We start from the raw sequence: 22,542 nt of genomic DNA, 5'->3' as shown, positions 1-22,542 counted from the left end.
GCAACAATCAGACACGGAAACCACATACAAGTAATTGTCTCAGCCCACTCAGGTCCTTCCCTCCCCAACCAAAATGAAAATCCCTTCAAAAACAGGAGCCGCAATCCCACTGGAAGCAGCGATCGCAAAAAAACCAAAAGTAATAACCCCCGCCACCCCCCACCTCCCAACCACTATAACCCCTAAAGAGCCCGAACGCGCTCTAAAAAAAAAAAACAATGACCTTATACTTAATTCCGTGACCTAAAAATGGAAAAAGGGCAGCAGTAGGTGAAACACTAACCCGCCCCACTCCCATTGTTGTAAATAAAAGATGAAATTATTCCTCTCCCACTACTTTTTAATACTATGTGACCCGACATATTCTGGGAAGTAAAACAATTACCAGCCAATTTATGTGCTCTTGAATAGAATAAAACAAATAGAAAAGAACCAACGGCAGTACTTGAAATAGTACGGCACAACGTCAGATCACATTGGGAACAAACTGCCATATTGCAAATATAAGTTGTTAGTCCACCGATAACCAGAGTGAAAAACAATGAAGTGTGCTTTACCTTGTTCAGCGTGACTTCACGATCAATACCTCATTCAAAAGCTAGTCTGATGCAAAAGAAAGTCTGATATAATAAACGCTCCTTCTAACTGTGACTTCAATATGGGATCACTCGCTTGAATCAAAGTCTAAAGGGTTCAATCCGATATAAAAGCCCGATTAATCCGTTGTGGCATCCCGAGTCGTGCCAGGTGGGGACCGGGGAGTCCCCCCCCTCCGACGTCGGCAGGGAGCGGAGAAAATCCTCTGCATCTGTGGGGTGGTTGAAAGTCTGGTAGTCAGTCCCGGTCTTGATTTTCAAAGTGGCTGGATACAGCAGGAAAAACTCAATTCCCCTGTTCCGCGCCGTGTCCATTGCCTGGGCAAAACTTTGACGACGCTTGACTGTGTGGTTGCTGTAGTCCACCGCAAATCTCACCGTCTTGCCGTCCACGGTAACCGGGTCCTTCTTCGCGGCTCGGATAACAGCCTGGCGGGTCGTGTAATGAAGAGTGTTGAAAATAAGGGTGCGGGGTCTGTCTCTGGCAGCACGTCCCATGTAGATGCGGTGAGCCCGCATTATCTCAACCGGCTCGGATCGTAGGGACGGAAACCATTTAGGAAGCGATTGTGTCAAATACTGCACAGCGTTCGGGCCCTCAACTCCCTCTTTTAGTCCGATAACACGAATATTTTTTTTTTTTCATTTCAACAAAGCGTTACATAATTACATTGCATCTTAGAAATTTGCATTTCGCTAAACATACATAAAACACAAAGAGGAAAAAACAACACATAGAAATACAATAACATAAATAAATAAAAATAAAAATAAGGGGTCTGCTAGGATGGGGTAATAAATTTGTATTTTTCTAAGATTCTTAATGTTTTTATCAATTTTTTATTCATTTGATTTGATTTTTCAATAGTTTTTAGGTAATTTTGGAAATCTGTAGTTTCAAATACATAAAAGGAGGGTAATTTCTTTAGCCAAATCATCTTATGAATAAAGAATTTTGCTAGTATACAAATCAGATTAATAATATATATTTCATCAACAGAGAAATTAGGATTGTTAAAGTAAAATAAAATATCTGTTTTTTTGAGTATGGTTTCTTTTTTAAGTATTCTTGAGATATATCTTTCTAAATGGAACCAAAAGGAAGTGGAGTGAAAACAATCAACAAATATATGCTCAACAGTTTCTCCTTCACAATCACAGAAAGTACACCGATTACTTATGTCTGGTATAAAAAGATATACATTTGCTTTGACAGGATAGTATCTGTGGATAATCTTATAAAGAAATTCTTTTATTTTATTTGTGAGTATATACCTATGAGGCATTAAAAAGACTGTGTTCCATTGTTTTTTATTCAGACATACTGAGCGATACTTACAAGTTGGAGTTGTGATATACTCTAGACCACTTCTAATAAAATTATTTGAGCATTTTTTATTCAACAAATCCATGCCATTTATGGAAATAGGGCTCTCCAAAGCAGGGAGTGTGGTAATCTGAATGTTACAAGCAAGATTTTTTATATTGTAAGGGATTGATCTGATCACTGTATGAAATTCTTGCCTGGAAACCTCAAAATGGTAAGTGTCTAGGAATGCCTCATAGTTATAAAACTCACCATTATCATTTAAGAGTTGTTTTACAGTGTTTACGTTGTTTATAAACCAGTTGTTTAAGTACAAAGTCTTATTTCTGAGTGAAATATAAGAGTTGTTCCATAAGATACAGTGGTGAGGAGAGTAATTGTGTTTGTATAGAAGCTGCCAGCATAATAAAACTTGGTGATGAAAGTTTGCAAGTTTGATTGGTAGTTTTCCTATTGAAAAGGGACATTTTAAGAGAAAATTAAGGCCACCTACTTTTTGGAAGAGGTAATTAGGAATAGAGTTCCATAGGCTGTTAACATTTTTTAAGTATCTTTTGATCCAATTTATTTTTATCGTTTGATTAAAGACATCAAATGTCAGCACATTTAGTCCTCCTTCAGCTAGAGGATTAGTAAGAACTATTTTCTTCACTTTGTGAGGTTTGTTTTTCCATATGAACTTGAAGAGATTTTTATCTAGTTGAGAACATGTAGATTTGGAGACAAATAATGAGCTGAAGGCATAAGAGGCTCTTGACATTCCTTCTGCTTTACTTAGTAAGACTCTTCCATATATCGATAAATCTCTTACCAGCCAACAGTTAAATTTCTTTTTTATAGCATTTTCAATAGGAACAAAATTATTGCGTTCTCTCTCCTTAGAGTTATTACTGATATCAATACCAAGATAAGTAACTGAGTCTTTAACTGGAATGCTACAAATTTCAGTTTTGTTGATTTTTCTTATAGATAGAATTTCAAATTTTTTTTAATTTAAATTTAATCCTGATGCTTTCGAAAATATTGAGAAAGTGGATAAGGTTATGGGAACTTCGTCAGCATTCTCCAGAAATATTGTCGTGTCATCTGCGAGCTGTGTTATTTTGAGTTCTTTGCCAAGAACATTAATTCCTTTAATGGGGCTTTGAGAAACTAAACAATTTAACACTTGAGCAACTAGTAAGAAAATGTAAGGAGAGGCCGGGCAACCTTGTCTTACGCCTTTACTTATGTTAAACCTTGACGATGTACCATATAGAAGTTTCACTGAGCTATTGTTATCTTTGTATAGTGTTTTGATAGCACTTATAAAAAAGTTACCAAATTCGAAAAAAGAAAGGACATCAAAGATAAATTTGTGACTGACAGTGTCAAAAGCCTTCTGGAAGTCGAGAAAAAGTATTAAGGGATCATCTGGGATTAACTCATTATAATCTATTAAATCTAGCACAAGCCTGATATTATTCGAAATATGCCTTCCTGGCATAAAACCACTTTGAGATTCATGAATAATTTCGTTTAATCCTTTTTTTTAATCTTTTAGCCATAATAGATGCAAGAATTTTATAATCGTTATTTAATAGAGTAATTCCTCGCCAATTGTCGATGAGAAGTAGATCCTTTTTGGGTTTCGGAATTAGAGTAATTATACCTTGCTTCAATGAGTGAGGTAATTCTTCCTTAATTATGGATTCATTATATACTGCAAGTTGGAATTCTGAAATTTCAGTAGAAAATTGTTGATAAAATTCAGATGTGAGACCATCATTTCCTGGTGACTTGTTACGTTTAAGGTTATTAATCGCCCATTTTATTTCTTCAACTGATAAAGTTTCATCACATGCTTTCTTAGTGTCGTCACTTGGTTTTGTTACATTTTTTAAATTGTTAAGTACAGAAGAGCTATCGTTACAAGCATCTTCTTTATAAAGATTTGCGTAGAAATTACTAACGAACTTTGAGATTGTATAGGCATCTTCAGTTATCAAATCACCTATTTTTAATTTAGATAACATATTTGACTCTGCATTTCTCTTTTCTAAGTTGAAAAAGTATTTACTATTTCTTTCCCCTTCTTCTATCCATTTTACCCTCGATCGTATAAAGGCGCCCTTGGCTCTCTCAGTATACAATTCATCCAATTCATTTTGAAGTCTATTTAATTCAGGTGTTAATTCGTTATCATTTCCTAAATTTAAAGTCCTATCTGTGATACTTTTTGTTAAATGCTCAATCTTTGCCCTTTTCTTTATCGCCAATTCTTTACTGAACCGTATAGCATATTTTCTGATTTCATACTTAAGAAGTTCCCAGTATCTTCCATAGTTGTTATCAGCATTTGCAGAATTCCAGTGTCGTTCAAAGAGTTCTTTGACTGACTTGGTAAAATCATTATGCGACAGGAGAGAGTTATTGAATTTCCAGTTTGTAAATTTTCTTTTGTTTTCTTGAGCTGTTAAATTTGTTTTAAGAAGAATAGATCTATGATCAGTCATAATAGCAGGGCTAATTAATACTTCAGTTACTAGCCTTTCCATATCTCTTGAGATTAACCAAAAGTCTATTCTAGATGATAAAGTGAAATTTTTGTTGCTCCAAGTATATTGTTGTTCATTAGGATTACGTTGTCTCCATATATCTACTAAGATTGTTCGATTACAAAAATGAACCAAGTTGTTCTCGCCATCTCTAGGCCTTGGGGGGAATCTGTCTAACTGCTGTGACCACACCATATTAGAATCTCCTCCACGAAGTATTTTAGCTGATGGATATTTGCGCATAAGTGGGTTGATATTATCCTCTATCTCAGTTATTAATACGTTGTTTAAATTTTTCGAGTTATATCCGTAAACATTTCCTATCAGAAAGTTATGTGAATGTAATTCTACTATTAAAAAAATCCAGTGACCCTTTTCATCAAACGATTTTTCCAGTATTTTCCCTTTAAAGTTGTCTCTTAAAATAGCAACTCCTGCTGATTTTTTTGATCCATGTGAAAGCCACAAGTCTTTTCCCCATTGGTTCTTCCAAAACTGATTGTCCTCAGAACAAGAATGAGTCTCTTGAAAAAGTATAAAGTCCACCTTTGCCTCCTTAGAGAACAGGAAAAAAGCTTTCCTTTTCACAATGTTCCGCAGACCCCTAGTATTAACAGACAGTAGTGATAACTCCAGAACAGAAAAAAGATTTACTTACTTAACAGTGAAAAAAGAGTCCTCTGAAAAACGTCAGCTGTTAAAATGACTCCTATATAACATTAAAGCCTTGTAAATTGTAAACAATTGACTTTGCATTGAGTAAACACAATTTGAACCACTCTGATGCAAACTGTAGCCCAAAAACTACCATAACCTTGTGCTTTAAGATTAAACTCAAGTGATGTATACCTTTAATATAAATCAAAGCCTTTATGTAATATTCCAAAGTTACTCATGGTAATTATGTATAAAGCTTAGTGTGTAGCTACATCATTAACACTTATCTTTTGGTCTCACAGTGAGCAGTTAGGGCGAATTTCTTTGCCGTTCACGTAGGCTCTTGCTCCCACAAAGTAAGCCTTCACATTGTCTTTACGTGCTTTTTCAATGATGGGCCATCGCGCCGCTCTGGCATCTCTCTCTTCTTTAGTCAGGTCCTCGCTGAAACGGAGCTTGTTTTCTCGTAGGTAGGCGTTGTTCTTGGCTTGTCTCCAGATGACATCTCTCACGGTGCGGTAGGCGAAAAGAATGATAATTCCCCTAATTCAGGAAGTGTTGTCTCGTCGGCCCAATCTGTGCACTACATCGATTCCCTCCGCTGCTTTCGTTCTCAGCTCCGGCGCAACTTTCTCACAGATCTCAGTCACTCTCATTTTTATATCCTCACCATCCAGTTCAGGAACACCGTGCAACCGTAGACACCATCTCCTTTTGTAACGTTCTGCATCACACAGCCTTTCTTTTATTGCGGTTAGCTCCGTTTGCTGTTTATTACATATTTCTTTCAGCTTTTTGTTTTCTACCTTGACATCGTTGATTTCTTCATATGCAAACTCCAGCGATTTCTTTATTTCTTTGATGTCAGTAGCATTGCTGTTTATCATCAGAGCTAAATCGTCAGCTCTATCATTTACCGCTTTTAGAATGGTTTTCTGTAGCTCGAACAAAGATGGCTCCGGCTCAGTCAAGCTAGCCTTCTTTGCAGCTGGGCTTTTGATGGGAGTATCAGGCAGAGGTACAAGTCCCTCCTCAGTTTCTCGTGGCTTTGTAGTGTCCATGTTGGCGTAGTTGTGCTCACCTTTCTTGGTTGATGGAGTATTCGGTGACCTTTCTTTGCGTTTGCTATCACCTTTCTTCAAGAAGTTGCTCATATCGTCTTTGAAAAGTTTTGTCGGTAGCATTTGCAACACTGACTGGCACGGGCTCTCTTTCGCGCTCTACAAAATGTCTTTATATTTAGTTTAGAATGTTATTAGGTAGTCCCGTTATGACCCGGTACAGCTTGAATACCTTAAGAACACACTGTGTAGTTGTTTGGCTTCTTTTGTCAGCGATATAGATCGTTGGAGTCCAGTTTTTTCCAGAGACGTTTCAAAAGGCTTGTGTTGTCGCCGCCATCTTGCCCGGCCACCCCCTAGGTCCCGATAACACGAATATTGCACCGCCTGGTCCTGTCCTCCATGTCCGCTTGAGCCTTTATAGCCGCGTCATGCTCAGCAACAGCTTTTGAGTTGTCGTCCACAGTGCCCTGAAGTGTTGAAAAGTCAGACTTAAGCAAAGCCATACCACCCGAAAGTGACACTAGCTCTGCCTGGATTGCGTCCAACTTGCTGTCAGTGCTTTTGCCCATCTCGTGCAGCTGAGCAAACCGAGGTTCCAAAAATTCCCTTTGTTTCTCCATTAGGGAATCGGTAATGGCGTCAAGCTCGTTAGCACGCGTAGCTTTGTTTGCTTTGGAGGTACCACTCGAGCCAGCTTTCTTCGCAGTATCAGCCATTTCGTTCCCGTCAGTTGAGAAAAATGTCAACGCAAAAAAGTAAACCAAGTTCAGTGGGAGATAAATGTCCAATTTGGGAAGTCGGGGCGAGAGCGAGACCCTTAAACCGCCATCTTATCCAGCCAGTCACCGGAAGTCCCATATTTAATTAATTATTTAATGATGTATTTATTTAATAACACATTTTTTTAATTCCAATTTTAATTAATTAATGACATTTAATTAATTATTTAATGATGTATTTATTTATTTAATTTTGGCACTTTTAGTCGGAGGACTTTTAGTCGGAGGACTAAAAGTGCCAAAATTAAATAAATAAATACATCATTAATATGGAGATATTACTTTACGTGGGTTGTTGAAAAGTTGAAAAGATTTCTGAATTGACTCTGGTTGTTCTCCTCCGCCCTTCCTCTAGTAGGAGCTCTTGCCAGTTCTGGGTTATACCTTACTAATACTTCCGGTTGTAGTTCGGTCATCCATGTTTGTAGTCCTGTTCTGAGAATTTGTAATATTATTTTGCCTACGCTTTGTGTCATGTCGCTTTACCTCGCTCTTGAGCCTCTGACCGAGGGATTCGTAACGCTTTCTGTATGACAGTGTTTCCTTGTACAATGCCGCAATGTCTGCTCTGTACAACAAATTTAAATCAGTCGAATGGACCCTCTTCCATCTTGATAGTGTCCTACGAACTAAATGGGTTGCCCGATTAAATTACCGTTCTGTTATTCAATTCAGGCAGTAACGTTGGCAAGAATTTCTCAAAACCAGCTTCTGATTCTTCAAAGTTTGAGCCGATATTTGCTGATTATTCACAACTTCATCAGAAACTTCTGGAGGAACGATATAATCCAGATGTGCCGATTCTGGGCTTGAGGGGTGACACTGCACTCCTGTCTAAAACAACTTCTTGGACGACAAATGGTGTGGCGTTGTGGACGTTAAAATGTCTGTGTGCGGCTCTAACTGCCGTCTACTATCCAAACGGGATATTGTGCCTCTCCTCTAGCATTATGTCATTTGAGTGGAGTTCCATTTTAAGGTGGACTTTTAGTTACTGGCAAAGGAGTGTCTGTTGTTTTCACTGGTCACAAAGCCACTCCTGAGTTAGGTGTGAATTAACTTAGTGGTTGACAATTTGTCATCAGCTCAAACACTTTGGTGTTCACATTTAGTTAGTTTTAACCCTTTCCCAACCACAACAAACATTTGTACCTTTTTCTGTAATTTAGAAAAGAAAACAAATTGCATGCTGAGTTTATATTTTTGAGTGCAAATTAGGAACTATCTCCAGTTATTCTGGGATGTGCATAGGCTTTTAAATCACACTTTGGTTTGTTAACACATGTTGGTGGATGTGGCCATCTTGTGCCACCCCTTGGCTTCACCCCTGGTAAAAAGTGCCAAAACTTGACACTTATTAAAGATATCACAACAAAACAGATGTGACTCCAGGAGCAGACATGCCCACAGAAAGAAGCTGAATTTTTGTAAATTTAAGACGCGGTCTATTGATTTTGTGCATTTTCTGCAGTGAAACTTCCAAATTAATTCCCATTTCAGGATTTAATGAAATGTTTTTGTGTATTTTCAGACATGTGTTATTGTTTGGGATTTCTATTTAAACAGCTCTGTGTAGGTTCAGCAGGCTGACTAAAGTTTGTGTCAGTATCAAAGTCCACGGTTGGCTCAGGGCTTGTTAAAGGGGTCCGCTGCGCTGTTTCGCTGCAAAACAAGGAGCTATTATTTCCAGCCGTCACAGCTCAGAGACGCAGACCGGGACCGACACGCTTGTTTGGGCTTGTGGCTCTGCAGAAAAGAGACGTTTACGCGGTCAGGAATTATGAGGAAGTATCTGGTAAACATCGGATTGGGAGTGAAGAACCGACAGCAGCATGAAGTGATCCAGAAAGTAGCAGCCGGACTGAACTATGGAGAGACGCAGCGCCGCGACGCATCGACCTCGACCTCCAACAGCACCTTGATGGGAGTCAACAAACTGAAAACTATAGATGATTTAGGGGGACCGAGCTTCATGACCACCTTATACTGGCTATTTGTGAAGGGATATTTCCAAACGACGCAGCAAATGCAAGTAAGTGGGTCAGGAAGGGAAGGAAATGCTTTTCTGATGGGCGAAGGCTAAATGTGGAATCCTGTTTAAACTGTAGTGAACCCATTTCTGCAGCTTTCACCCTGAATTCTGCTCCAGTAATAGTTCACCCAGATTCCACTCTGGTTTCTATTTATGCAGACAGTCAGGGGTTGATGTGCAATACATCTGAGATTCATTATATGGTATAAATACCATACAGCTGGCAACAGCTGGCAACAGTGAAAATCATATTTATGGAAGCAAATACAACATCTTTCCAGAAAAAAGTGTCCTGTAACTTAAACATTATAAAATTATTTTATATGATGCCACTGGGAATTAAGTCAAACGTACTACAGTACAGAGGAGTCTAGCGCACTAATAGTCAGTGATACTCCCCAGTTTGGTTGCAACTTTTCATTTAAACAAGACATCAAAATTGCTCTTTATTTAATCCAGAGGGCAGATGTAAATGATTTGAGCAATCACATTGTACTAGTTGCCTTAATTACTGTACTACTAGAAGCATTTATCAAACTTTTAGTTAGTTTTTTGCAGTTTCTTTTAGTATGTGTTGCCCAAAAAATGCCATTTTGATGTTGGAATACACCAGTCAAACTGCATTTGTATTTCTTTCTCAATGGGTGCCAGTGACAGTATCTCCAAACGTACCCAGTTAAATACATTGTAGGTGTGTAGTTGTCCAATTAAGTTTACTATTTATATGTACAGTTTAGGCATAGTGTCAAGTTTTAGTAAAGTAAATGAGAATTCTCTTATAGTCATGTGTAAATTGATATGTTGCCAGTTTCACTGCTAAAAGTTTCAGTTGTTAATTTCTGATACCTTTAGGCAACTGATTTTGTTAATAGACATGCTTTCCTCACCTCTTTATCAAATTAAACATATAATAACTCAGTAAATACCTCATTAACTTACATTATCTGCTCAAAGATCGAGCACAGCAAGATCTACGGCCCGCTGTGGAAGTCTACATATGGCCCATTGGTGGTTGTGAACGTGGCCAGTGCTGAGCTGATAGAGCAGGTGCTGAGGCAGGAGGGGAAATACCCGGTACGGACTGACATGCCCCACTGGAGGAGCTACCGGGAGCTCAGGAACCAGGCCCACGGACCCCTGACAGAGTGAGTGAACTCAACACCAGCTTTACATCCATTTCTGTGTCCCAAATCCACACAACATTCAAGCTGGAAAAGTGGGAAATTTGTTCCGATTCTGCACCTTCCTGAACAAATTTGTTTAATTCGCTTATCACACACTTTCTGTATTGAGGATCTACTGATAAACTGAGCTTTGCTGTGCAGACTGGGAGTGAATTTATGATTTGTGATATCATAAATAAATAAAACTGGTTTTATTTGAGCTGTCACGTGATGAACCAGGGACAAGTATGTGGGCGTTTTATTTGGCTTCTTGAGATCGAGTTAAAAGACCATTCAAGATTCAAAACACTCAGTCAACTCAATATAGACACAGTTATTTAAGTAGTAAAAAGAGATAGATAGATAGATAGATAGATAGATAGATAGATAGATACATAGATAGATACATAGATAGATAACATATGTTGCATACAGATAGATATGAAACAACAACATACAAAAGAGCATGCAGTTGTGCAAATCGTGCTGGTTGAAAAAACAGCAATAAGGTGCCTAAGGTGCCATATTTATAAAAATGTGCAAAAAATTGTTTCAATAAATAGAATGTTATGAGAGTACAGAACATGGTAAAATAGAGTGTTCTAAAGTACAATGTAAGACCAAATCAATATTGGTCTTACATCAGCAATATTCAAATTTGATGTGCAAAAAGACTTTAGAACGGAGCTAATGCAGTGATTCAGCAGCCACAATTAGACAACTAAAGTTAGTTTACTCTTTAAACTTTCTCCTCTTGGAATAAAATTCCCTCTTTTTGTTGCTATCCTTTCACTGCACCTCAGCAATGTAATGAAATCCTGAAAAACTTGAGAATTTGATACTGAAACAACCATCCTTGTAGCCTTATTATGAAGCTGCAAAGCACAACGTCCACAGTTCTATTCCCAGCTGAGGAGCTCGGATACCCATCGCTCTGTTCACGTTTCATGCTTCTTGTTAACTTTGGCAGATACAACGTTTGAATCAGACGGCGGTAAACATAACACCATTGTGTGCAATCTAATAATCAGATCTGAGTTATTGAAGTGCCTGTCAAACTACCATGTTGTTACTGCATGCTTCGTGCTTCCAATGCACTCGCAAGGATGACAAGACTCATAAACAATGTAGAGTAGGAGAGACCAGGATTTAGTCTGGGCCTGCAGATCTTTTTTTTTTTTGCCTTTGGCTGGCATATCAGCGCAGGTATCATCAACAGTTTCATAAGAGATGTCAAGGAATGCACAAGGACAGACCTGTGAACCGTAATGAAGACTATCTGACTCATTGCAGCTCTGCTTCGCTGGTATTCAGTCGTTCCTGTCAGACTTGTTATGGCAGCAGTTATTATTGCTGAACCAGAGCAGTGCTGAGAGAATACAGACAGGCTGGTACTCTGAGAGACAGGACACTATCGCAGATATAGTTAACCCTCTGAATTCCAGACTGTTTTTTGCTCTGTCGACTCATTTTTCACTCCAATATAAAGTCCTGCACCTCAACACAGAACTCAAAAATGTAGGCGGATCGCGAGATGCTGTGAGATCGCGAGATTCAGTGAGAGTGACGAAATTCAACATGGCGGCTCCCAGCTGCTAGATGAGAAGTAAACAAATCGCCGACGTATTTGTATGAAAAATAAATAAATAAATAAAACAACAACCTAACTAAATAGCCTGCTCAAGATCGGAAACGGTAGTGCTCACAGTGGAGGACCTTGAGAACTTTATTGACGACTACTTCGTCCGGTGCACGATGGAAGACGCCAACCCGAGCAAGAGGAAGAAGGCAGACTCCTCGACGGACACACAAGACTTGGAGGTCACGGATATCCAGGTAAGTGTTCTCGAGTCAATTAATAAGAAGCTCGATATCCTTAGCTTGCTTCACCAGGAGATAAAAGACCTGAAAGCAAGCCTGGAGTTCACCCACCAGCAGATCGAGGATCTGCAGAGGGACAACACCGAACTCCGGTCCACGCTGACAGCGGTCACTTCAGAGGTGTGTACACTTAAAAAAGAAAACAAAACCCTGAGGGAGACCGTCCTGGACATCCAGTCGAGGAGCATGCGGGACAACCTGATCTTTTCTGGTATCCCTGAGTCCACACCGGATAACCCAGAGACCCTTGTTAAAAACTTCATGGTGTCGGCGCTTAAAATCCCTGCGGAAACGGTGAAAAACATCACTTTCCACCGCGTCCACCGGCTCGGACCCCGAGGAGGAAACCGACACCGCCCCATCATTGCAAAGTTCGAGCACTTCCAGCAGAAAGTGCTCGTAAGAAGCAAAGGACGGGAGCTGAAAGGCACGTCGTTCGGAATGAACGACCAGTTTCCCAGGGAAATCAACGAGAGGCGCAAAGTATTATACCCCATCATGAAAGAACACAGACAGAAAGGTAAACGGACTGCACTGGTTGTGGACAAACTATACATAGATGGGCAGCTATTTCGGGAACCCTCCATTACCCCCTGGCTCTTCTTAAAAAAAAAAAAAAATAAAAAAAAAAAAAGGCTTAAACGTTTAATATATCACTTAGTCATTTATGTTAGAAAATGTTATTTAAAAAAAAAACACAAAAACTCACAGGTGTAATTGTCTCACTCTCTTAACCTACACTCCCCACTGGAGAACCCCCTCCTCCTTCTACTTTTCTCTCTCTCCCTCTCTATATGTCTCCCTTTAGCTCTCTCCCCCTCTCACACACTCACCCCCCACACTCTCACTCACACTCTATGTACCCCCCATGTTTATTGTGCTTGTATGTTTAATAATGTGTTTGTTGATAGATTTTCAGGCAATGATGTGCTATTATATAATGTATATATAGATCCTGACCTGCTGTATACATCCCTCTCCAACACTCACAGCTCACAGACAGCAACAGACAGCTCACAAGGACACACACAGATGTTGTATTACATTACTACATACTCAGTGACAGAACATCTTCTCTCTGTATGTTCAAGTTTAATATCGTAGCCTGGAATGTTCATGGCATACGCTCACAAACAAAAAGAGTTAAAATCATGGACTATGTCTCTAAATTAAAAGCAGATATTTTGCTCCTTCAAGAAACACATTTACTACAGTCGGAAGAAAAATGTTTATCAGACTCGAATTATAGTATCATCTTTTCATCTTGTTATAACAGCAGACAAAGAGGGGTCTCCATTCTAGTCCATAAGAGAATTCCATTCACTTTAAACAGTACAGTAACGGACTCAGAGGGCAGATATATTATTATCCAGGCAACAATCTTTAATAAATTATATTCTATTGTAAACCTCTATGCTCCGAATAATGAAGATCCAGCCTTCTTTCACACTGTTTTCTCTCACTTAGCAGACTTATCTGCTAACTCAGTAACTATTATCGGTGGTGACTTCAACATAGTTTTAAACCCTTCAGTAGATCGATCTAATAGTCCAATACACGTTAAACAGTCACAATCAGTTAAAGTCATACATGACTATATGAAAGATTTCGGACTAGACGACGTCTGGAGACTCAAAAACCCTACAAAGAGGGACTATACGTTTTTCTCTGCGGTACACAAAACATTTTCAAGAATTGACTTTTTCCTCTTAAATAACTCTATCGCACATAAAGTTACTACTAAAATCCACCCAATCATTATCAGCGACCATGCACCAATATCACTCAGCCTGCAAACAGATTCCATCCCTAAACCTCCTCAGACTTGGCGCCTCAACATCTCTCTACTCAAAGATCCAGAATTTGATCGAGTAATAAGGAGTGAGTGGGCAGACTTTCTAAAAAACAATGACTCTGATGACTTACCCCCATCTTTACTTTGGGAAACTGGAAAGGCCGTAATCAGAGGTAAAATAATATCATACTCCTCATACAAGAAAAAAAAAGATCTACAAACAGAGAAAGAAATTGAAGAAAAAATTAAACAACTTACAGAGAATTATGCAATAAACCCAAGTGATCAATTATGGTCCGAACTACAAAATGCAAAACTAAACCTCGATAATATCCTATCCAAGAAAACAGAGTTTTTATTACAACAACTAAGATATAATGATTTCGAACACAATAATAAATCAGGAAAATTTCTGGCGAACCAACTCCAGCGCAATAAAGAAAAATCATTCATAACAGCAATTCAGGATCCCTCAGGAAAGTATACTCAGTCACCTCAGGAAATCAACCAGACCTTCTATAATTATTACCAGAGTTTATACTCAGCAGCAGTTAACCCAAACATAGAAGATATACATAATTTTCTCAACAATTTAAACATGCCCAAACTAACGTCAAATTACAGAGACATATTAGATGCTCCATTGACTATGAAAGAATTACAATGTGCATTAGACAGTATGCCAGCAGGCAAGGCACCTGGTCCTGATGGTTTCCCTGCTGAATTTCTTAAACATTTTTGGTCAATGTTAGCACCCCTTTTCTTCAGGACAGTGACAGAGATTAAAAATAATGGTTATATCAGTCCGCACATGAATACAGCTGCAATTAAATTATTATTGAAACCAGACAAAGATCCTACGCTTCCCTCTAGCTATCGACCTCTGTCACTAATCAACACCGACATCAAAATTATCTCAAAAGCTCTCGCCTCTAGGCTGGAGAAAATCATCCCATCAATAATTCACAGCGATCAAACAGGATTTATAAATGGCCGACACTCCACCAACAACATCAGAAGACTTCTAAATCTAATCTCTTTGACGCAACGCCACAACAAAGAAGCTATTGTTATGTCACTGGACGCAGAAAAAGCCTTTGACAAAGTTAATTGGTCCTTTCTCTTTGCTGTGCTCCACAAATTTGGCTTCGGAGAATCATTTATCCAGTGGGTATCAGCTCTGTACAACTCACCCAAGGCTACAGTCACCACTAATGGGATCACTTCACAAAGCTTCAGTCTGCAAAGGGGAACGAGACAGGGATGCCCACTCTCTCCCTTATTGTTTGCGATCTTTATCGAACCATTAGCAACAGCTGTACGTCAGAACACCGATATCAAAGGTATCTGTGCTCTGGAGTCTGAACATAAAATTAACCTATACGCAGATGACATCTTACTTTATCTACAAGAACCCAAAACTTCAGTAAAGGAAGTATTTAACCTCATCACAACCTTCTCGCGTCTTTCAGACTACTCCGTCAACTGGTCAAAATCAATTATATTACCTTTAACAGAAAACTCGTGGAAGCCCGCAGCCCAAAACTCGCATTATTCTTTTCCTACTGGCAACATCAGATATCTGGGCATAAATATTTCCTCCAAACTCTCAGAATTAGTTCACCTGAACTTCACTCCACTTTTGGACAAAGTCTGTGATGATCTGAGGCGCTGGAACAACCTCCCCATCTCCCTTTTGGGACGAATAGCTACAGTCAAAATGAAAATATTACCTAAAATCAACTATCTTTTCTCCATGATTCCATTTAAACCCACATCAAAGTGGTTCCAATCATTAGACTCCGCTATTGGTAAATTCTACTCAAAGAATAAAAAGGCTAAAATCAGTTTGACTACCCTCCAGAAGAATAAATCCGAAGGGGGACTGGAGGCTCCCAACTTCATGTATTATTATTTATCCAACCAAATACAATATCTCACCAAATGGATACATCCTCATGAAGAATATAACTCCTGGCTGGAACTAGAACAGTTAGATTGTAACCAGATCAAAATCTCTGACCTTCCCTTTATCACTTCTGCCCTTAAACATCACTCCTGCTTCAAGAACCCTATGATCGCTTCCACCTTGTCTGCTTGGTGGAAAGCACTGGAAACCACAGGCTCCCAATTAAAACCCAGTATACTCTCCCCAATCTGGCACAACCCTGATTTTGCAAACAACAAAATAGCTCTTTATTTCAGCACATGGGCAGAGAGAGGAGTCACTCACCTCCATCACCTTCTGGATGATAACACATTTAGGACATATATAAACTTATTCCAAACATTTGAAATAAGAAATGGAAATTTTCTTCAGTACCTACAGGTAAAGAAGACGATTACAAGTAGAATTCCATCGCTTCAGACTACTTTGCAGCCAACGGATTTACAGCCACCTGAATTTGTCGACTACATTGTGAAACTCTCTCCAAGAAATAAGAAGAATCTCTCAAAAATTTATGGTTTACTCTCAAAGACACACTCTATACACCTACCAACTCAAAAATGGGAAAAAGACGTATCCAAATCTTTTGACTCTGATTTTTGGACCCAAATCTGTGAAAACACATTTAAAATGACTAAAAACACCAACTTACAATTGATCCAATTTAAGGTGCTTCACAGAACGCATATAACGCAATATAAACTGTATAAAATGGGCTTCTCACGCTCAGACACATGTACGCAATGCACCCAAAACATGACTGACACTTACTTTCACGCTCTGTGGCTTTGTACACCCGTCTATCAATTCTGGGTAACAATCACGCAGAAACTCTCCAAAATTTTGGACTGCGGGATTCCACATTCCCCGAACGTTTGCCTAATTGGTGATCTAACGCAAACAGCCCTTCCAGACATTCATATCCAACCCACACTTGCAGCTATCGCCATTGCCAAAAAGACAATTTTAGTTAACTGGAAAGATAAGAAAGCCCTCAACATCATCCATTGGCTGAACCTCCTCACAGAACACATTTCACTTGAGAGAATATCTGCTATCAGAAAAAACCAATTGGACTCCTTCAAAGAAAAATGGTCTCCATTTATTAAATCAATAAATGTTAATCTATAGCCTCCGCTTGTATGTGGGCGTATGCCATTTCCCTCATAAAATTGTAATTATTATTCTGTCTGTGTGTATGGTCTGACTTCTCTCTGCTTTATTTCAGTTTATTAACCCTCTACCTTTTTAAGTAGGATGGCACCATGGACTTCAAGGCTGTGTACATGCACTAGTGGTGTCCCTTCCCTATTGCTCTTGGGGTTGCTCTCTGGCTCTGCGGGGCCGGCGTGGCTCGGGCCCCTCTGCCTGGGGGTGGGTGTCCCCGGTGTCTCTCCCTTTGAGCCCTGGGTCTGCTGGGTCTATGCGCTCTCCCGGGGCCTTGGGGGTGGCGGCGGCTGGTCTCTTCTGGGGCGCCCTGGCTGGCCCTGGGGTTTGGGGTGGGTCGGCCCTCCGGTCGCTCCCCTGTCCTTTCCTGCTCTGCTTCCTTCCTCCTCCCTCCTCTCCTGCCTGGCCGCTCGTCCTCATCCCTCTCCCTCCCCTGGGGGGCTGGGGGCCCTCCGCTGCCTGGGGGTCTGGCATGGGGGCCGGGTGGTCTCTCTGGGGGGGTGGCTCTGGCTCATCCGGGCACAGGCCTTGGTACTTGCCTGTGTGCCGCCACTGGAGATAAATTTCTGCTGGCTGGGGGCTTCTGTCCGGGCCCGGTGCTGTCCTGGGGAGTAGTGGGGTGGGTGGGGTCTCGGTGGTGCTGCGGGGTGGGCGCCCTGCATCCTGGACGTACCGGCTCCGGGGTGGGCGTGGGGGCTCATGGCCCTTGCTTCCTAGTGGTGCGGCCTGGTCCTCCCTCCGGGGCAGGGTGCTGCATGCGGCTGGCCCGTGGTGGGGCTGTGGCGCCTACCGGGGCGCTGGTCGAGTGCTGCGACTTCTGGGGGTTTCGGTGCTGGCCGGGCCGGTCGGGTTCGTGTGGGCTCACCTTGGCCTCTTGCCTCCGGGCTCTGGGGGCCCTCTGCATCAGTACCGGTGGTCTTACTACCTGTCTCCCCCGCTGCTCTCTCCTCGTGGGCCGGATCCACACCAGACTACCTCTTACTGTGCACTTCACACACTCCACACGTCACTGTATATAGTTAGTCTTAGGCACATATAGGGACACAACAGCTAGGGCCCCGAGAGCAGGTGGGGGCAGGAGTGATGGGCTCTGTGGTGGGGCGGATGGCAGGGCTCTACGGCCTTGTCTCTTCCCCATCACCCTCTTGCTTGCCTCCCCTGCTCTCTAATTTCTTTTTAATGCACCACACACACTCACACCTTGGGGGTAGGTCTGGGACGGCTCGGGGAACTTGGGCCAGGGTAGGCTGCAGAGTAGCCATCCTCTGTGGTCCTCTGGCCCGCCCCCTGGACGCCTCGCCCAGCCTCCCCACTTTTAATGCACCACATGACACTCAGGGTTACACTATCACGGTGCAGGGATAATGTCTCCAGTCTGGGATCGGGAGACATATTAACAGGGAGTAATGGGGGGATCTCACTAATATGGCCTCACTGGTGGGACCCGGCCCCCTTATAGCTATGGGGTGGCGGGGGTGGACCATCATCCGTGTTGCTGTGGCTGGGGGGTCCCCGGGACCTGGGGGCTGTGGTCGGGGGGGGTTCTCCTGCGTGCCCGACGGGTCCGGGCAGGTGCTATGGCTCTTGGTGGGCTGCGGGGGCTGGATTGGCCGTCCTGGTGGGCGCTGTGGCTGTACTGCGGACTGATGGCATGTGGTGGCTCTGTCCTGGTGGGTTGTCAGGGCGCATTGCGGGGAGTGGGGGCCCTGGGTGTACTGCGCTCACCTGGGGCCTGGTGCGGGGGGTATGCGGGGTGCCTCCCTGTTGGCGTCGCCGGGCCCCACCACACTGTCCATTTTTACCCTCTGGACTCACATCGGGTCCCGGCTCCGATTTCCTCTGGCCGGCTCCCGGTGGTGGCCTGCCTTGTGATGGGCTGGTTGCCATCCCTTCGGTGGGCCGCTCGGCCCCTGTGTCTGGCTTCCTGGCTGTGTGGGGCCGTTGGCCCCCTCGGGGGGGGGAGAGGGGGTGGGGGTGGGCGGGTCGGGTGGTGGGGTGGGGGGTTTGGTGGGGACTGGGGTGGGCGGGGTTAGGGTTTGGGTGGCGGGTGGGTCCTCGTGCCCCGGGCCACCTGGGTCGGTCTGGGCGCGCAGGGGGTGTCAGTAGCTGCTCCCTCTTGTTCTCCGGGTTCGCGTCGTTCACGGTGGCCCCGGTGGCTCTCTGGGGGTGCCGCCCTGTGGCTCCTACGGCCCGGGGGGAGGGATGCCCTGTTGACTTGGCCCTGCCTTGCCGTGACTGCTGTTCTGGGCTTCGGGGTTCTTCACACTTGCATGTTTGATCAGGTCTTGCCAGCTACTGCCGAGTCCCATTTCAGCGATTGATGGGTCCCGCCATAATGTGCTGAGAATTTCTCCAGTCTCTACCCTAAACTCATTCTCTCTCGCACTAGTATCCTTTTCTGGCCTATTCTATTCTATTCTATACTATCAAGACACCCACAATTATGGTGCTCAGTACCATTTGTTCATTTATTATTGAATCTCTTTTTCTTTTGTGTTGGTTTGGTTTTCTTTTCTTTTTTCAAATTTTTATTTATTTTTTTTTATTGATGGGCAGTTAGTAGTTGGGCATAACACACCACCTTACAATCTTTAATTGCAATAGCAACGCCTGTTATTTTCTATCCCTGTTCATCCTGTTCATCCTGTTCGTCCTGTCCAGTCTTTGTTTCCCCCACACATCACTGAGGTGTAGCACTCCCCTCCCTGGCTCATAATAGGGAATTCTAATAAAGAATATCTGCTTAGCTTTCAGGGAGGGCCGGTGATGGTCACACACATGCACTAAATATTAAAATATTTGGCTGCAAGACTAAAATATGCATCAATCTCATATAATGTTGACTCCCCTTTTGTGGAGTTAAACAATGAGAACAAATGCAGACAAAAAAAAAAAATGTCTTCTGTGTCTTCAGTATAAAACAGTTACAATGCTATAAAAACAACAAAAATTAAGTTGATCTTCATTGATTTTTTTTTTATAGAATGAGAAAAAAAAAGGAATCATTTCCACAGTTTTTTCAGATAATACCAATACTGGAAAAATTGTTGGCTAAACATGCTAAACATTACAGAAAAGTTCCTGGATCTTTGCCACTTGTCTGTTGGTCACAGCTGAATCAGTCATGACTCCACAGTTCCACATCGGAGTGCAGAATTTTATGGGGTTTTTTTGTGGTTTTTTTTTTTTTTTTTTTTTTTTTTTTTTTACAGGATCTGGTTTATGCAAACTGTGTATTTTTGGCAATTTTATAAAACAAGACAAATAGAATAAAGTGATTTTGATGAAATATCTCAATTTGAAGTTTTCCAAAGAAACAGCACATCACTGATCAGTAGTTCAAGGACCATCGGAAAGTTGAATATTTTGTTTATTGTGGCTGTTTTTACAGTTTATGGCTGATAAATGGTGTCAGTTTACCGATGTTAATTGTATTTTTTTTAAATGGTGGTGTTTTGAGTTCAGTGTTAAAAACCTTTTAAAAAAATGAAAAAAGAGTTAAGAATCTTCTCCTACTTTTACTGCTTCTATCTTTTTTGAAGGTATTTAAGCTGCACTGGATGTACCACTTAACAAATTAGGGCTCATGAATATATATTTCATTTTCAAAAACAGGCAGTTGGCTGCTGTAGTTTTTAGCAAATGTTACTGAAACTGGAGAGAATGCTGCATAAGTAGGGGACAGTTTTGCTTGTGAAGAACGATGAAGCTCTTTGTCACAACAGAATAACATGAATCAGGTTTTGGATGCACAAATAATACTTGTTTGAAGAATTTATGTTGGTTTTGGTCTCTGTATGGGTAAAATAGAGAATATATTATATAATATACAGCAGAAATTCCCCATAAACCAGAGATTCCACATTTTGGATTAGAATTTGGCATCATTTGAAAGATTGCAAGTTTTCAGTGAAGTGGTTCAATGCAAGTTAAAGCTAAACTTTCAGTTTGAGATGATTACGTAACTCAGTGTCTTTCTCCAAATATTATTCCTGGTTTGCAGGATGGGGGCCAAGTGGCAGCGCATCCGCAGCATCTTGAACCCTCGGATGCTGAAGCCTAAACACGTCTCGTCGTACGCCAACACCATCAACGCGGTGGTAACAGACTTCATCCAGAGAGTGACCTGGCTGAGGGAGAGCAGCGGACAGGGAGTTCTGGTTAATGACCTGACTGGAGAACTCTACAAATTTGCTTTTGAAGGTCAGCAGAGAACAAACAAAAGACATGTCATTTCATCAGCTCTGGAAACTCATCCTTTTTTTTAGATACTTTAAAACATCTTGATCACATTCAGTAAATGCATGTTTGGTTTAAGTTTACATGCAGAAACTCGACATTGTCAAATTATAATCAGAAATGTTATCATGGTTATGGCATTAGTTTTGAAATTACAAACTGCACAGCGCTAAGCTTCGGCACAGTTGACCTCTGTTTTGTCTTTATCTAAAACACAGGATGCTATCAACCTTGTTGTGCTTGTCCTCGACTCTTTCACTCCCACACACCTTTTGTTGGTGCAACAGATTTATGTTGCTGTTTCTACAGCAACCTTTCACTATGTGTGTGCTGCCACTCTTGGTGTCGACTTTGACACAGTTGCTGAGTGTTTTGGCCTTGACGGCTGATTAGATAAAGTGACATAAACTGAGGGTTTGATCACACCAGGAGCCACGTTTCACTCAGTGGTCTTAGTTCAGGTTAGTTTTCACTTCCAGTTTTAATTTTTCCTAAAGAGGTTTAAAGCCCCATCATATGAGCATTTAGGGTATTTTGGTAAATGCATTTATTTTCGTGGATAACAAAATCCTTCTGCCAGCACATATAAGGATTTGATATGTAAAATTAAAGCTGCAAGCAGCGTTGGACGGGTCCTCGCATCCTTGCTGGTCAGCGAATCCAAGCATGTCCATCAGGTGGCGCTGTGACTAAAGTGTATGTTGTCCTATTGATGTGATGAGGGCCAGACTCTGATCACATTTGTAAAGTTTGAGGCAGATTGGAGCATGTACAGGCTAGTTATAGAGCACTTCCTGTCTATCCACCAGGTGGCGCTATGACTGTGACTGCATATCACATATGGATGTGATCAGGGCAGGACTGTGATCATATATGTAAAGTTTGAGGCAGATTGGAGCATGTTCAGGGCAGTTACACAGTATTTCCTGGGTCATGGCGAATTGTCAAAATCCAGGAACCACCATTTCCACGCCCTCAGACTTTTGCGGAGCATTTTGATAACTTTTGATCAACCATGTCTGCTTTACATCCTGACCAAATTTCAGCTCTATCGGAGTTAACCTGTTTGAGTTTATAGCTTTTGAAAATGTCTAAAAATGACCCAAATCGTCAAAAATGACACATAATTCAAAATGGCCGACTTCCTGTTGGGTTTTAGGCATGGGTGTCAATTACATTTTCGTGTGTCTTGATGAGTTACAGATGCCTATCAAATTTCATAACTCTAGGTGAGACACACTGTCTGTAGTTCCTGTTTGAAATTTTCCAGGTGGCGCTGTGGAGCCATTTTTCCACAATCATGTGCAATTCCCCTAAAACATCTAATGGTGCACCAGTCCAGATATGTGTGGAAATT

General features: G+C 41.5%; 1 protein-coding gene across 1 annotated transcript in view; it reads left to right on the top strand.

The window, feature by feature from the left end:
• Positions 1-8,127: 8,127 nt before the first annotated feature.
• si:dkey-91i10.3 (cytochrome P450) overlaps positions 8,128-22,542 on the top strand; it is a 38,012-nt gene continuing 23,597 nt past the window's right edge. The window contains exons 1-3 of the mRNA XM_055015399.1: positions 8,128-8,992; positions 9,947-10,137; positions 20,950-21,149. Coding sequence (XP_054871374.1) covers positions 8,741-8,992; positions 9,947-10,137; positions 20,950-21,149 — 643 coding nt within the window. The 5' untranslated portion in view covers positions 8,128-8,740. The remainder of the gene's footprint in view (positions 8,993-9,946; positions 10,138-20,949; positions 21,150-22,542) is intronic.

This window comes from Amphiprion ocellaris, chromosome 11 (genome assembly GCF_022539595.1).
Source record: "Amphiprion ocellaris isolate individual 3 ecotype Okinawa chromosome 11, ASM2253959v1, whole genome shotgun sequence".
Lineage (NCBI taxonomy): Eukaryota > Metazoa > Chordata > Actinopteri > Pomacentridae > Amphiprion > Amphiprion ocellaris.
This window is presented reverse-complemented; position numbering and strand designations above follow the sequence as displayed.